The sequence below is a fragment of the Ipomoea nil genome, unplaced genomic scaffold, assembly GCF_001879475.1.
Source record: "Ipomoea nil cultivar Tokyo-kokei standard unplaced genomic scaffold, Asagao_1.1 scaffold1286, whole genome shotgun sequence".
NCBI lineage: Eukaryota > Viridiplantae > Streptophyta > Magnoliopsida > Solanales > Convolvulaceae > Ipomoea > Ipomoea nil.
In genome coordinates, this window is record NW_017617714.1 from 2,635,649 (window position 1) to 2,652,395 (window position 16,747).

Genomic DNA, 16,747 nt, shown 5'->3' on the forward strand with positions numbered 1-16,747 from the left:
ATTCTACAAGCTCTAAAAAAGCTCTTGTATAAAAGGGGGGTCAAATCCTCTTTCCAAACCAATGTGGGACAAAAGCTCACTTTTTCCTTTCATTTTTCCAACTCAATGGGTCTACTTTGAGAATCAATATCTCATTCACCCATTATCCGTTTTGAGCGTACAATATATCAATCTCTTCGTCTCACTACGAAGAAACCGAATCCACTTTGACCCGACCCAAATCGGAAGTGGTCCCCACTGATAATTGTACCACAAAATAGCCACTTAAAATGCCATTTTAATGCTATTTTTCCAACAGTTTAATCAAGCAATGTAAAGCAATTGCTAAGAACATTGGGGATGTTAAGGTTCGCCATATTCGTAAGTCAGCGAATCAGGCAGCCCATGTGTTAGCACATGCTACTGTTTCTATGTCTGTCCTGGTCCTTGGGACTCTGTTCCTCCAGATTGATATGATTTTGGCTTAATGAAATTTCCATTTTCTTCAAAAAAAAAAAAAAAAAAAAAACTACAATTTAATTGTCTAATGATTTATTTACTATAATATATTAAAACAATAGTTATAATACGTATCCGTAATACTAGTATGCAATAAAAAATTAATTAATTTATGAAATAGGTAACTTAAAACTTCCTAAATATGCCATAGAACCCTAGCTTCTTTTTTCCCCTTCCCTTCCCATCGAGCATTGCCCAGGAGAAAATAGCGCGCAGAGAGAGAGACAGAGACGCAACGCCCCAAGAGATAGAGCCGCCCAGGGATTCTTCAGACGGGGAGACCTTACCGGCTTACCTCAAGTAAGTACCTTTCTATTTTTCTTCAGCATTTTCTTTTTTGTAGTTTAAGTTAAATGTATTGGTCAACTTGAATTTCTGGTATATTTTCCGAATGGTTTAAGCTAAAAAATTTTCAATTTTATTTGTAGAGCTATATTAATTTTATTGTTGTTAATCATGGGGAATTAGGTACTGTTGAAACCTGAATTGTTGGTTAATGAATTATGTGAATAAATGATTTAAGTGTACACTTTGCTAAGTTGGTTGTTTGAGACAATTTTACTTTGTTTTAAGTGCTAGTAGCGTGCTCAACTGGTTCTTGCAGCTCGAATTATTGACTATGGTTAGGATAAATTCAGTTGTTTATGAATGGAAAATACTATACCAGTTTAGTTGGATTGGGATATGTGAGTTGGAGTATTTTCAGATTTGAGTTGAAGGATGGTATGCCATTCGTCCATGTATATTGGATTCGAAGTTTCTTGACTGTAATTTGAAATAATCTATGTTAAACAATTTATTCTATATTCAAGGAGTTGCACCACGGGCTGACGGGCATCGATTTGTCATTGGTTTTTCAATGTGCATTTCATCTTTGGAGTAATGGATGCTCTTTATTCATGTTTTGAAAAGTCATCTGGCATCTTTTTGAAGTGTGATTATGCACCAATTTCATTTGGCAATATCAATGGGAAAGATAAAGGAAATCTTGAAAATTTGGTGAATGACATTGTTGGGGTATCTGTCAGCAATCAAGGTGAACATTCAAAGCCTAGTAAGAGTGTCAAGAGGCGTGGAAAAAGAGCTCAACAAGAAGCAGCCAGAGAGCAAAGAATACAAGAAGAGCAGAGTAATATTACAAGTGATCGCCTCTCACTCTTGCAATCTCACAAGTTGAAATTAATTTATTTTTCTTAATTTTGACCAGACTTCAGATTCCAGAGTAGTCTGGGCTCCTCTTGTTTCAGCCAGTGAGGTAGGCAACTAGTCTGGATTTTGGTTTTTATGATATTCTTCATTTCTGATTAAAAAAAAATTCTGCCAGTGAAGTTTTAATTTATTTTTGAACTTTGAATATAAATCTTTAATTTTCTTAAAACTTTTTAAAAAACTGTAAATTTTGTTATATAAATTTGTAAATTTTTTAAAACTTTTATAAAGTGGTAATTTTTTTTTTTTTAATATCTTCTTGCATCGCTAGTTATTAATTGTGTTTTTTTAGAAAATCGTTGCTTTGTGCATTTTCTTTAAAGCAAAACCCAGCCTCATCGCGTTCTACACTTTTTCACTTTAAAAAGTTTGATCATTATTAACTAGGTTTTGAGAAGTCTAAGTAAATGGCCTTTGGAGATAGTATATAGCATATCCTAAAAAGGAGGAAAGACACATAACGTGTTTAAGTGTTTGCTAGATATACTTGATGAATGAAAAATAATTATCTTGAGATGAAGATATATACAGTTTATGTTCTAATTTGTTAGAGGAAGATTTGGTTTGGTGATGTTAGTTCTAGTTGTTTGTATAATTAATTCTACTATAACTGCTTTTTACATATGCTAAGTTGGCAATCCTTCCTATTCCATTTCAGTTCTTTTACCAGCTTATAAAGATTAAACACAATTCTCTATATCCACCACTAATATGTACTCAACTTTGATATGTTTGTTAAATTTATTGATAACGAGTAATTGCTAAGATGAAAATACTTAGGTAATTAGGTGTAGCTATACAATACTTGACACATTTAACCATTGAACAGATGTATCCATAGAAAATGCTTGATAAATAATCAGGTATATATTTAGTTCAGAATTATATATAAAATCTAAAAAGTGTAGTTGTGTTACTATAATTTCAGATTCGGCAGTTCAAGTATACCATTTATACAAGTACTAGACAAGGTACTTATGTGTAGGAAATATATATAAATTAACTTTAGAAAGTAAAACATCCGTTGTGTTTTGATACACATACATTAGAAAGGTGTATTAGCTCGACCCATGTAAAATTCACCGTCAAATAAGGAATTTTAATTTTGCGCCATAGACAGTAATGCTCAACATCAGCCATACTTGGGAAAGGACGAAAGGTTGATGAGTGAAACCTATCTTTTGGGACATTGTCTGTAGCCTAATAATCAAAGATCATCTATTAAGCTCTTCCTATATTTTTTTATGTAGCTCAAACATTTTTGCCATTTTTGGATTAGTGAATTGTATATAACTCTTGTATGTGTGCCCTTCATTCTTAACATTCTTCCAGTCTTGGTGTTTTAGGTCAATTGTTTTGGCTTGAAAGTTGCAACATTAAAATAACCCTTTTCCTTTAATTGAATGTCCTAATGTGTCATCCAATGCTAAAGAATATAAATTGGAATATTTATTTATTTATTAATTTTCTCTCTGCATACTTCTTTGGTTATCATACTTGTACTTCCATCGTTTTCAAGCACAGGAAAACCTAGAATACATGTTGGACTGAAGATCTGAACTAGTAAAATTATGCTTTTCTTTCTGTGTTTGTTTGCTTTCAGTTCATTTAACTTATGAGTACTTGTTCATAAATGATAAATGAGATTGTTGAGAGAGTTTCTCATTTAGAGTTCGGCTGAACTCGAGTTCTATTCATAACATTGAATAAATTTTTGTGAAGTAACTAATACCATTCCACTTTACATCCTAAAAGTATTTTTAAAGATTAAAGATATGCAGGCATTAACGGAGAAGTCACTGTTGGAGCTATAGATCATTAAGATTTTAATTTTTAGTTGCCAAAAATAGGAAGGATTTTAATGTAATTGGAGCTAACACAGGAATATTGCATGATAATTTACATATCAAAAGAAAAAAAAAAAAATGACAGTTTACTCTCAGCTGAACCTTTTCTGTGTACAATTCTTATTATCACACTCTATGTTAGGTTCATTTCTTCTTAACTCTAGCCATATTGAGATGCTTGCTTTGGTTTTAGATTCAAAGTTTGGAATGGAGGACACACCTAAAGTAGAGGAGGAATTGTCTGAGCTGGCCTCTGAAAATGCACCTGAGAAGAAGCAAGAAACCAGGGAAGAGATGCTTTCTAGGCACAGGTGAGAAGGCAAATTTGTTTTACTTTTGCCTTTTATCAAATACTCCGTATCTATTTTTCTTTATTGTACGATTCAGTATGGGACTAGTCACTTAACTTTGAAAGAACATGGTTGCTTTTAGACAATTTTGCTAGTCTTTCCGTGTTACTGCAGTTGTAACTAAAGCATCAATCAATTTGCCTAAACTTTTTTTTTTTTTTTTTGAGTACTACTGACTCTGTTACAATGCAGTATCTGTTCATAACTACTTTCTCAACCTACTGAAGCACAAAGAGTCAATACCGCCTCCACTGAAACTCGAACCTACAACCTCCCATATGGGAGAGCAATTTGGTGCCACTAGACCACTAAATTTGCCTAAACTTAATTCGGAGAGTTTTTGTGGCACTGATATTTCACAATTACTTTGTCTCTGTATCTATCTAGTAATGGGGGAATAGATTTTCAGCTTTGTCATTTTACTTTGATGTATGCAGAAAAGAGATTTCCAAGCTACAGGACAAAGAAACTGCAATGAAAAAGGCAGCTGCAAAAGGTAGCAAGGCGGAGCAGAAAGCTAAGAAGAAACAAGTAGATGAAGAGATGTCTAAACTTTTGACAGAGCTCAAAGAAAAACATGCTGCAGAACTTGCTTCTCTGGGCTATAGTGGTAATATCAATACGAAAGATAATGGAAATCTTGAAAATTTGGTGAATGCCATTGCTGGGGTATCTGTCGTCAGCAATCAAGCTGAACATTCAAAGCCTAGTAAGAGTGTCAAGAGGCGTGAAAAGAGAGCTCAACAAGAAGCCGCCAGAGAGCAAAGAATACAAGAAGAGCAAAGTAATATTACGAGTGATCGGGTCATTGAGAATGAGAAGCTGGAAAAGAAGCTCGAACCCCTTGGATTGACCATTAATGAAATAAAGCCTGATGGACACTGTCTCTATAGAGCTGTTGAGAATCAGCTAGCTCTACATTCTGGAGACTCATCTCCTTATACTTACCTAGAACTACGACAAATGGTGGCTGCTTACATGAGGAACCATGCATCCGATTTCCTTCCCTTTTTCCTCTCTGAGAATATTATTATTGAAGGCGAATCAGATGATTCTCTTATGCAGCAGCAGAGGTTTGATAACTATTGTAGAGAAGTGGAGTCAACTGCAGCATGGGGAGGACAACTTGAGCTCGGTGCCCTCACTCATATCTTAAAGAAACATATCCTCGTATATTCAGGATCTTTCCCTGATGTGGAGATGGGAAAGGAATACAAATCCCCCACTAGTGTCACTGCCTCATTTCAGCCAAGTATCATGCTATCATACCACAGGCATGCATACGGACTTGGCGAGCATTATAACTCGCTCATCCCCAACACAGCTTCATAGCTATGCATATATATGTCAGATATATGATCGAGGCCGGTTTCCTTCACTTCACTAGTATACCATTGACCTATTAGTTGTAGTATTTTCACAAAATATTGGCTAAAGCGTCATCCTGCATTATAAATTATATCGGATTGTTCATGCCGCACCATTGTCTTTCATAACATATATTAATCTTTACCACCTCCATGTGGTGAATACGTGAAATCAGAGAGTGTGATTGGGCATTAACTCCGCGCCTCTGGGCAACGGCTGCTTTGTCATCGGACACATCAGTAAAAAAGAACACGTCAATAAGCAGAAATAAGCACCACATCAGCTAATAACCTGTGCCATGAAACCTGTAAATCTGTAAAAAAATGTTAGATGAAAAAAGATTAAAGGTAAGTGACTCGAAATATATGTTATGAAAGACCATGGTGCAACATGAACAATTCGATATAGTTCATGATGCGAAATGACACTTTAGCGCAAAATATTTAATTTATAGTTGATGCAATTTCGATCTTCAAGTTATTGTGATCTTATACTGCTGTTGGTGTTTACATTTGTTTGACGACCATTTAATACATATTCTTTGTCCTGTAGCTTGGAAATCTCTTTTAATTTGTGCATTAATCACATAAAATGAGATTGGAGAAAAATAAAGCTGCGGAGATATAGATTATAGAGACATAGTAATTATGAAATAACTAGTGTCACAACAACTAATCCATATTAAGTTTAGGCAAATTGATTGGTGAAATGGAAAGACTAGCTATATTTATCATTTATGTCAAATGGAAGAGGTTTTCTTCACTAGTACAACCATTAATCTAGTACTTGTATTGAATTTATAGTTGATACAATTTCGTTCTTCCAGTTATTATCATCTTATACTTCTTCTCACCCTAATGGCTCCCCACGTCCCGGTCTGATAGAGCATTTGAGATGATGTAGTAATTCAATAGCTCAGCAGACATGGTCAAATGCTAGTGCGCACAAAGGTTCTGCCCACATTTGGCATAATTCCACATGTCACTGTAGAGTTTTGAACCATTTTGTCTATTTTTTCAAATACTGCCTACTAAATTTGTGAAGTTAAGCCCTGCGAACTATTATGATCTTATAGTCTAATTGGTGGTTGTCGTTATGACTTCACTTTTTTTTTTTTTTTGAATAAAACTTCACATTTGTTTAATCACAGTTAATATATATTGTTTATTGTTTCGTAACGTTTTTGTGCTTTAATATGCATTTTTGAACGCAAAGAGAAACCAACGCCTCAATTAGAGCTTTCCTTCTTCCTTGAAAACTATTGGTCAGACTAAATTAAGTTCTCTTTTTTTTTTGGGGGGTTAGATCGGATAATAAAATTGGAATAACTATGCACAAAAGTTTCAAATTTAGTATAAAATTACCAAGTAAAAGAAATAAATATTTATAATGGTAATAACCAGAAATCTTACAATATTATAGGTGATTATCAACATCTTAATTTTATTTCAAGTGCGGGCAACATTGCTTCAGAGCAAGTTATTCTTTGCTAAATTTTTTTAAAGGTCAAATATGTTTTGAACTTGATAATACAATTGAGCTTCCTAATTCAAGAGAGAAAAAAAAAAAAAAGGACCTTAATTTGAAAAAAAAATTGCAATAGTTGTTGTATGGTCATGGGTGATTTGATGGATTTTCTTTTCATCCCAACTTATCAATGTGGAGATCAATGAAACTCTTTTGCTTACCACTCTATATAGATGTTAATTCATTAAATTAGACTAAATAAGGATTTTAAAAAATAAAAACTAAAAATAGTACTCAATAGAAAGAGCCCATCAATTCAAAGACAATTGTCTACATTTTCCTTAGTGTAATTAACTACAATAATAGGTTTAGAATGTTGTCCAAAACTTGTGTGAGAGATTGTTTCACGGATCTTTGTCTGTGAGACGAGTCGGGTCAAGATGAAATGTAATATTTAGTATTACATTTGCTAGTATAAGTATTACATTTACATATTGACCTGACCCGTCTCACGAATAAACAACTTAAGGATAGATTTCTTTCCTTCCAAATCATTCACATTCTGCGGGTACCCTTTCTGCTTCGATTTACATCTTCCCTTTCTCTAACCACAATCTCACTGCTTATTACATTACCATAAACACTGTCTGCACCAACCCATGATTTTGTTACGCTTTGTATTTGTATATGTATTTGTCCTGTAGAAATCCAACTCTGATGCCGATGTACAGGCAAACTTGGGCATTGTAAAAATTTATCGAATTTATTTATACTTTTATAGTTAAGGATACTAGGGTGAGAAGAGATTAGTAGGGTATTGCTCTTGATAAAGCAGAGGACTTTTGGCTGGCTATGGATACTTCAATTCTCCTACTATCCACACTTGTAACCACAAGGTCATGAGTTCAAAACCTTGCCCCTTTGATTTGAGCCGGTCAGCTTTGGGTAACGTAAATTTGTTTACTTCTTTGTGGTCCTTTGCTGGCTGGGATCACAAGACGGAGTTTACTTACACCTGATGAAAGGGTTGTGGGGTTTCCCTCGTCAAAGACTTCAGGTTGTCTGTTCATCAATTTTACTGAACTTCGTTGTGTGTTGATACAGATGACCAAATTCAAGAGGAGATTGAAAACTAATTGCATTATTGGGATTGCGTTCTTACTGATGTTGAATTTGCTGAAAAAAAATAAAATAATTGCATCTGCTGCAAGAACTCCTGTCATTTGCCATTTCTTCTATATATATTCCATAATGTTAGTACCAATACTGCAAAAGATTGTTCCATAGATAGGGAAAATTGGTCCTCGGATCAAGTTACAGGGATAGAAACCCACGCTTTACCATTTGTACTCATTAGTTACCAAAAATTGGCCAATCTTATATTTAAATTATACATTACGTTAGATGATAAAAGATTTTGATAAAAAATTTCAATCCTTGTAACTTGATCCAGTAGTTTCTTATTATTCAAATAGTTATGTATAGTTCTATATTTAAAATTTTGTTGTAGACTCATCTAAAGATATTTATTGGAGACATTAAAGTTCTATTAATGGAATTTTACATCTCTTCACTTTAAACTAATAGTCTCTTAAGTCTTAATTCTCAAATTATTGAAAAGTTTCACAATTCTTGAACAGATATTGACATTAAAAATAAATACGGAGAAAAAAAAAAAAAAAAAACCCTCCAAAAGTATAATGAGTGCTAAATATTTACTTATGTTGTATGACAATTCAAGATCATATTTTCAGTCTAATGATAAAAATAAATAATAAAGTAATGCCAAATACCCCTCATATTTTCTCCTCTAATCCATCCCATCCCTATTAATGTGACATTATCTAATTGGTTACTAAATTCTCATTTTAATCATTGGTGACTCACCAATTTATGGACACCCAATGAATGGAAGCCACAAGGCACAAGAGGGAAAATTCAAGAGAGGTAAGAAGCATTTCCTTCAAAATATTGACTACCATTCTGTTTCTATGATGAACAATCAATCCATTTTTTTTTTTGAAAACAACAATCAATCCATTTATGCAAACAAACACTCATCTTGAGTGACAATCTAACTTACCTCAAACTGTTTGGTGCCAGAAGTTTTATCCACAAGTATCGTTAGCAGCCATGGCCTTAAGCTGGTTAGCCTTTTGGGTTAAAGAGCTGTGACCCATCAAAATAGTAGCCATTTCCTTATAACGGTTTACTTGTGGCGAGTCTGGGTATTTTTTAGACACTTCTGTGATATTTCTTTCTAAGTTTGTGATGGCGTCTGCCACGGTTTCACAGCACTTACCCAGCTCTTTCAAATCCCTCTGTGCATTTGCAATAGTAGAATTGTTAATACATATACTTCATATGAGTAATCATTGTTCAGAAAATGAGAACTAAGTCAATTATATACACAAGTGGTTTACCTCATAATCTGGTTCCACCCCTTTGGGTACACTATCATCTTCGATTTGTTGAATTGGGAGAGTAACAGGGTTACGAATTTGGTTTAACAGCATCTTGGCAACGGCCTGACATCTCAGCTTGATATCTTCACTTAAGCTGCTAAGAGGTACAATATGAAGGATATTTCCACATTTTGCAGGGTCCTCTCTCTTCAACATGCTGGCTAATATGTACACAAATCTCGGGCACGCTTTGGTCCGAAGACTACTCATGAAATTCTCATTAAAGATTCTTCCAAATCTCCACATCCTCCTTGCATAGGCCGGCTCTTTAGACGTCATCATTCTAACCATTTCAGCCAGAGCGTTTGTCTGTTTAGCAAATTCCCCAGTGTGCAGTGCCTGTAAGATCTTTGAACTGCGCACGTTGAGTGTCACACTCAGCTGGGCAAAGATTCCAACAGCATGAAGACCAGTGTTCACGAGATGTGTTTCATATAGGAACCTTCTTAACCCGTCTAATTCGCGCTCTCTTTTTGAACTATATAAGATTTTATACAATGTCATCTTCATGCGTTCGTCGTATGCAAAGGCACAATGTAAGCCAGCCAGAGCCTCTTTTGTAGGAGCCATTAAAACCAGAGGGGCAGGGAATCCATAGAAAGTAATAAACTTACTGATAATATTTTGCCATGCTCCAATGTAGTTATCAACTGGCTTTATGAACAGCCTTAGTGTTGAGGCAGCAATGAAACAGAAGTAAATTGCTTCTTTGATAGGATCTAAAGTAGCTTTATATCCATTGTCAAAGTGGTGTCCAGAATATTGGACATTGGCAACATAAGGTCCATAAGCATCAAAAAATGAGAAATCTGGAGCAATGTCTTCAAAAACCTGGCCTTCTCCACCAGTATAAGGTATCCTTAAGTTATATGCCAATAAAAAGAGTCCTATAACTCCTTTTGTATCGAATCCACGCGCTAACATAGGCAAGACAGTCCTTCCGAGTTCAGCAAGAGTTCCAAGATCAGTTTTGAATAAATAGAAACCCTCACTCTCTAGGAATTGATCATCCCTGAAGTCTGTTTTCTCCTTCTCCAAGTGGTCGAGAATGTCTGGCACATCATTATATAATAGCAAGTTCTCAGCTGGAATGGGAGGAGGAGTCTGTTCAGCAAATCTCTCTAGTCTTGCCTTTAATGCAGCAAGCGGATCATCGGCAGCCTCTCTTGGAACCTCCACGGCTCTCTGCTGAACCGCCTGTTTACCGGCATTGAAGTGTCTGAGGGCCTCTTCTGCAGAATTCATTTGTCTTGGAGCCGCCTTTCTACTGGCATTGAACTGTCTGAGGAGCTCTTCTGCAGAATTCATTTGTCTTGGCGTACAGGTCTCGAAGGCTGATGTAGTTTTCTGGAAAACCGACCATCGGAGATTGGAGAAGACGAGAAGCAGAGAAGGGTTAGCCGATTAGGGGAGGGGATACCGATTTAGGGTTGGGGCTAATAGCTATGCCTATTTTAGTATTTTGTGTTGTTTTGACTTTTGAATAATTGTATTGGGTCGTTTTAAAAAAATAATAATAATTGTATTGGGTTAATATAAGTTATGGGCTGAATGAATGGGCTTATGCTGACTGGCAGTATAAATCAAGGAGCGTTATGCTGTGGAACTGTGCGCAGGTTCTAAACAACATCGTTTTTATGTGGTTGAGTAACGGTGTTGTTAGCGGCACCGTTATCTTTTATAAATTTTATACTGTAGATTCATAATTTCTATACTATAGATTTATAATTTATATATTGTAGATTCATAAAATCTATACTGTAGATTCATAATTTTCAACCGTAGATTCATAATTTAAATACAGTAGATTCATTAATATCTGTACTGTAGATTCATAATTTCTATACTGTATAGTTATCAAATTATGAACATATAATTCTGTGATTTGTGAATACAGAGTTCAACATTTGGGAATATGAACATCGAAAATTATGAACATATAGCTCTATAATTATGAACATATATTTATAAAATTATGAACATATAGCTCTATCACATGTTCACAAATCTAATACTGTAAATTCATAATTTTTTTACTGTAGATTAATAATTTATAAACTGTGCAATTGCGAAGAGAGAATGGAATGTTTGAATGCAAAAGGAAACCGTCTAACGTCGTTAATGGCAATGAAAAATATATATATATTTTTTTAATTTGGAACGTCGTCGTTTTGCAACAGTGTGCACCATGCATGGTGCAAAAGGTTGCACAGCATAATTTGCCATAAATCAATATGTATAGGGAAAAAAATGTCAAATTGGACCCTAAGTCATTATGATAGTGCAATTAGATCCCTTAAGTAAAAACAAAAAAAGCTCCACTCAAATCCTCTAAACATGTAAAATTGTTAAGTGAGTCCAAATCAATCTATATAGCATATTAATTCATCCTAAGCTCGACAAGGTCACTATTAAAATATATATTTTTTTATCTTTTAAAAAATTTTAAATTATTTATTTAAAAAAAAAAAAAAAAAAGAGTTTCAGTCACCGGCTGTCCGACGAGGACAGTTGGTGGCTGCCTCCTTCACAGAACGGTTGTCTGGCGAGGACATCCACAACTATCAAGCATGAGGTCCAGATCTGGACCTCAAACGGCCTGGAACGAGGGCGGCGGCCATGGCTGCCGCCCTCATTCCAAACGGACATGGCTGTCCGGGGCCGGTCCTAGACAGCCATGGCCGTCCATGGCGGTTTGGAACGTGGGTGACGGCCATCCAGGCCGTTTGAGGTCCAGATCTGGACCTCATGTTTGACAGTCGTGGTTGTTCGGTGCAGATGTCTTCGCTGGACAACCAATGACTGAAACTTTTTTTTTTTTTTAAAAGTAATAAATAATTTTTAAAAATTAAAAAAAAAATTATTTTAGTAGTGACACGCATCAAGCTTTGGATGAATTAACTTGCTATATAGGTAGATTTGGACTCAATTGAACAATTTTAAAGGTTTAAAGGATTTGAATTGTGCTTTTTATTATTATTATTATTATTATTTTTTAACTTAGGGTAACCGATATTTTGCTTACCTCTAATAATAATAATTTTCCCATATGTATATAACCAACTAACCAAGTATTAGTCTATTAGATTTTGCACACACACACACACACACACACAAATATATATATATATATATATATATATATATATATATATATATATATATATATATATATATATATATATATATCGGTTTTTGGTTAGCGGATGGTTAACCGATATTTTGCTTACCTCTAACCACAAGAATTCTTACTTAGAGTGGAATTTCAACTCATCACTTTTTGAGTGAGATTTTGAGAAGAGTTGTTCTTTGGAGAGCATAGTATGATGAAAGTTATAAGCTGTGTTCGAGGTAGGGGTGGGGGGAGGGGGGGGGGGGGGGGACTATTATCAATTGTTGGACTCTATGGTAGAATCAGTCAGGGGACTTGAAAAAAAATGTTATTTGTGGGATTACTATCGTGGACTAGCAAGTCAACAGCGAAAACCCGAACATATACCTATAAGAAAACACCAAATTCTACACCAACCACTACAAAAAAATGCTAAAATAGCGACAGACTTTTCCGTCGCTAAAAAGGGGAAATTCCGTCGCTAAACCGTATAGCGACGGACTAGCGATGGATGCCGTCCGTAGCTAAAACCCCCGTCGCTAGACTTTAGCGACACAACATTTTTCCGTCGCTAAATCTTGCGACGGAAGAGTCCCTCGTTAGCCGAAATAAATCCGTCGCTAAATTTCACTAGGCGACGGATTTGAAGACGACCTTTGTGACCGAATAACAACCGAAGAATCGGTCGCTATATTTAGCGACAAAATTTCTGTCGCTAAAGCAAAAAAAAAAATGTCGTTGCGCTTCTACTACTACGTAACGGCGACGAAATTTGCAACGACTTAGCTACGGATTTTTCCGTCGCTACAAATAGCGACCGACATGACCGTCGCTATTTTCCGTCGTTAATTTAACGACGGAGATTATCCGTCGCTAGAATTTTATTATTATTTTAATTTAATGAGATTTAACTACAACTTAGTGATAAAAATATCCGTCGCTAAATTTAACTACGGATTTTTTCGTTGCTATTTCGTTGTCTTACTACCATATTTATCTGTCGCTAAATTTTAAAAATTAATAAAATAATTGTACCCGCTAATTAATATCAGAAACATGCATTAAGGCTATAATATAGTACTTGAATATTATAATTATAAAATATACTATATTAAAGCATTCAAAGTGAATAACAACAACAAAAGTATTATAGTATAATGTTACATCATTAGTACTAGTACCAAATATATTAAAAAAACATAATATAATCATCTCCTAAGTTTTCAGCATTTGAATTAGCCGATTGTTGAGCTTGAGTACTTGGATTGGATAGCATACCATTGCGACGCAACTCATCCATCAAACTTGCAATTTGAGCTTGCATTTGAGTCTGCACTTGAGCCTGCATTTGAGTTCTTTCAGCTTGTAGTTTAACTTCCATCTCAGTTCTTTCAGCTTGTAGTTTAGCTTCCATCTCAGTTCTTTCAGCTTGTAGTTTAGCTTCCATCTCACCTCGCATGGTCTCTAACTGTTGGTTCATCATCTCCTTCATTGCCTCTTGTTGAAGTTGTGAAGTAGCAGATGAACTACAGCTATTCCCGCTGGTAAATGCAGATGACTTAGTCCATAAGCCATAAATACGCTGCTTTTTTACCCCACCAACAACATCCACATACATTTGTGACATGTCTATAACTGGTGGGTCAGTTGAACCTTCCGCTAATCGGTCACAAATTTAACAACGAAACATATCCGTAGCTAAAATCGTCGCTATATTCGTGTTTTTTTGTAGTGAATACTATTCATATAAAACATTTTTGCCAATTGTTTCCTTTTAAACTTTTATATTATTACAAATAAATTATAAAGATTTAAAGATCTAATTGAGATGTTTAAAATGAGATCAATATCGACAATAAAAATAATTAAAAAGTAAAATACATAAAAACATAAATTCTATTTTAAAATATTATTATTGAGCAAAAACCAATTTTAGTCCAATGAGTATTAACAAAATTATAGTTTTGGTCTACATGTTTAATTGCTACCAATTTTCATCCACGAATATTGTTTTCATCTCCAAATTTTAAAGGTATTTTCGTCTTTTTCAACATAAGATCCCAATTTGAGCATGAATTAAGGGATTTAAGCCCAAAGATCAATCCCAATTTGCAGTTCTCGTCCTCATCCTACTTTAATTGTAGGAGTATAATTATAATTTGAGATCGATCTTACGACTTAAATATATTTATTCATGTTCAAATTGTGATCTTAATTTGAAAATGACGAAAATACGCTTAATAAGTTCATATTCAGGCATGTCTTAAACAAAGGGGTGACTGGCGCGATGAATTTTGGCACTAAAACAATAATCGTGGATGAAAATTGGTATTAAAACAATAGTCGTGGATGAAGATTGGTAGAAATTAAACATGTGAACCAAAATTGTCATTTTGCTAATACTCGTGGGACCAAAATTGGTATTTACTCTATTATTATTTATATCAAAATTATATTTTATATTAAAATAATTAAGTAAACAAACTTAAAGTTTTAAATTATAATAATACAAATTATTTTAGTGTATAAATAGAATTTGGTGTAAATAGATTGGAGATTAAAAAATGTTGGTTTAATTATTTGTTGAAATGAATGGTTCATATTATTTTTTATTTGAGTATTTATTATTATTTTTTACACTTTACCTCTATTATATCATTTACTTTTCGTAAATACTCATGCATTCCGTCAGTGTAAACTTTAGTAACGGAATATTCCGTTAACTATTTATTATTTTAACTTACTCATTGATTTTTATAAGAAAGGTCTTAGGTTCAAACCCCATCCCAATCAAAATTGATATAATTGTTAACATATTAGAGTGTGGTCAAACACGACAATAAAGGAATGAATTATATGGCAATTAAACAATTATAGAAAGACAATCAAAGTCAACTTAAATTAACTCCTACCCCCTAAATTATCACTCTCCTTCCTAAAATCCCTTTTCAAATCTCATTAATTACCCTACTTCACCAAAAATACCAAATTACCATATAGCTCCCGATTACCATATACTCTACTTATTTTTCTACTAAAAAAGGCTTTAATTAGTTAGTCACAAAGAAAGGCATCGAGATCCTCTCATCATCCCACATCTCTCTAGAGAATACTCTATTGTACATATACCAAACTACCAAAATATAGTACAGTGAATTTCGACTTGACACCACTCAAAAAGGCCTATGATTTTTACCTTTCAGTTTTCATGTAAAAATTAACGTGTCTATTTATTTCTTCTTCTCCATTATTTATCTTTTATTTATTTTTCTTGTTATGTTGGCCTGCCGTTTGACTTGGTCAATAAAACCAACACTTTGAATTACTGGAATGAATAATAACAATTTGTAATAGTATAAAGCATCGTAGAAGAAATCATATTATTTGTATCTTAAGTAACAAGGGAAGACCATTCAAAAAAAAAAAAAAGTAACAAGGGAAGACGCAAGTGTGTTCAATCTTGCAATTTGCAAATTAAAACACTAATAGTCGTAAATGGCAAAAAGCCAACAAACATCGACTTTGTCCATCTTTGTGCCATGTTTGACTTTGGAATTGAAGTTCAAAGACATCATAAGATTCACATTTAATTGTTTTGTCAAACTTATTATATTATTTATTATTTATTATAATAATATTTTTTTAATGGATAAACAAGTGAAATATTTTAATAATATAGTGAGTGTAAAACTTGGAATATAACAAGATTGTTTTTATTATTACTCATTTACTTAATCATTTTTATTTGTCTGGTCTTGTCTTTTTTTTTTTATTTTTAAATTCTAAGTTAGGTTGCTAATATGGGAATCTTGTTGTAACTGCTATTAACTTGAAACCTTCTTGAACACCAAAGAATGAAAAGTTCAAACTTCTAATTGTGTTGTAGGCATCCGAGACAACAACACCTAAACTAAATTGAATGAAAAAGTCCGACACGTTGCCAATGGTGTTGTGTACAGATTAGAGATTTGAATGAGATGATTTTTTTTTATTTATTTTTTTTTTTTTAAACCAAGACGGTGAACATAAGAATCTGTCATAACCCAAGGGTCGAAATGCAAAACTAAAAAATAATCAAGGGACTTATTAGAGAATTCAGAAAGGATCGGAGTACAGTCAGTAAAACGGTGTCGTTAGGTTCCATTTGTTAAAACCGTTGTGCAGGCCAGTTGCTACTGCAAGTTCTTAGGGATTTTGGAGTCATATAAGTAGTTTTCACTGCTTGAAATTACGGAATTTCTGACTACCTGATTAAGCTTAAAGAAAGCAACATAAAGGGAGATCACAAGGTGGAAAAAATGCAATAAATAAACTCTTGATTCAGGATCAGTGATTTCCAGTGAAACGCAGAGGAACCAACTCTACAAGAATTAATATAGGAGTATAATGATCTCATTTAAGAACCTAATTAAGGCTCTTACACCTACTAGG

At 34.0% G+C, this 16,747-nt stretch overlaps 3 protein-coding genes and 1 long non-coding RNA gene across 7 annotated transcripts; 2 read left to right on the plus strand and 2 right to left on the minus strand.

Moving 5' to 3' along the window:
* Positions 1-635: 635 nt before the first annotated feature.
* On the plus strand, positions 636-5,382 carry LOC109184854 (OTU domain-containing protein 6B-like). 2 transcript variants are annotated; one of them, XM_019334918.1, is made up of 4 exons: positions 1,341-1,627; positions 1,706-1,753; positions 3,748-3,865; positions 4,342-5,382. In XM_019334918.1, exons 3-4 carry the CDS (start codon positions 3,762-3,764, stop codon positions 5,234-5,236), a joined length of 999 nt encoding a protein of 332 aa, XP_019190463.1. In that variant the 5' UTR covers positions 1,341-1,627; positions 1,706-1,753; positions 3,748-3,761; the 3' UTR covers positions 5,237-5,382. The 2 variants fall into 2 exon arrangements, with proteins under 2 accessions (XP_019190462.1, XP_019190463.1); XM_019334917.1 differs by lacking the exons at positions 1,341-1,627; positions 1,706-1,753 and adding an exon at positions 636-798.
* Positions 5,332-10,639, minus strand: LOC109184853. 3 transcript variants are annotated; one of them, XM_019334915.1, is made up of 4 exons: positions 9,163-10,639; positions 8,823-9,060; positions 7,360-7,361; positions 6,185-6,280 (listed from the first exon to the last, which is right to left on the minus strand). In XM_019334915.1, exons 1-2 carry the CDS (start codon positions 10,510-10,512, stop codon positions 8,848-8,850), a joined length of 1,563 nt encoding a protein of 520 aa, XP_019190460.1. In that variant the 5' UTR covers positions 10,513-10,639; the 3' UTR covers positions 6,185-6,280; positions 7,360-7,361; positions 8,823-8,847. The 3 variants fall into 3 exon arrangements, with proteins under 3 accessions (XP_019190461.1, XP_019190460.1, XP_019190459.1); XM_019334916.1 differs by lacking the exons at positions 6,185-6,280; positions 7,360-7,361 and adding an exon at positions 5,332-5,585; XM_019334914.1 differs by lacking the exons at positions 6,185-6,280; positions 7,360-7,361 and having other exon boundaries at positions 8,677-9,060.
* LOC109184856 lies at positions 7,262-7,926 on the plus strand. The gene is made up of 2 exons (XR_002054897.1): positions 7,262-7,307; positions 7,444-7,926. It is a non-coding gene; the product is annotated as an uncharacterized LOC109184856 (long non-coding RNA).
* A 2,866-nt stretch (positions 10,640-13,505) lies between the features above and the next one.
* On the minus strand, positions 13,506-13,946 carry LOC109184751. The gene is made up of 3 exons (XM_019334788.1): positions 13,933-13,946; positions 13,769-13,857; positions 13,506-13,735 (listed from the first exon to the last, which is right to left on the minus strand). The coding sequence occupies exons 1-3, from the start codon at positions 13,941-13,943 to the stop codon at positions 13,506-13,508; spliced, it is 330 nt and encodes a 109-aa protein (XP_019190333.1). The 5' UTR covers positions 13,944-13,946.
* Between the last annotated feature and the right edge of the window lie 2,801 nt (positions 13,947-16,747).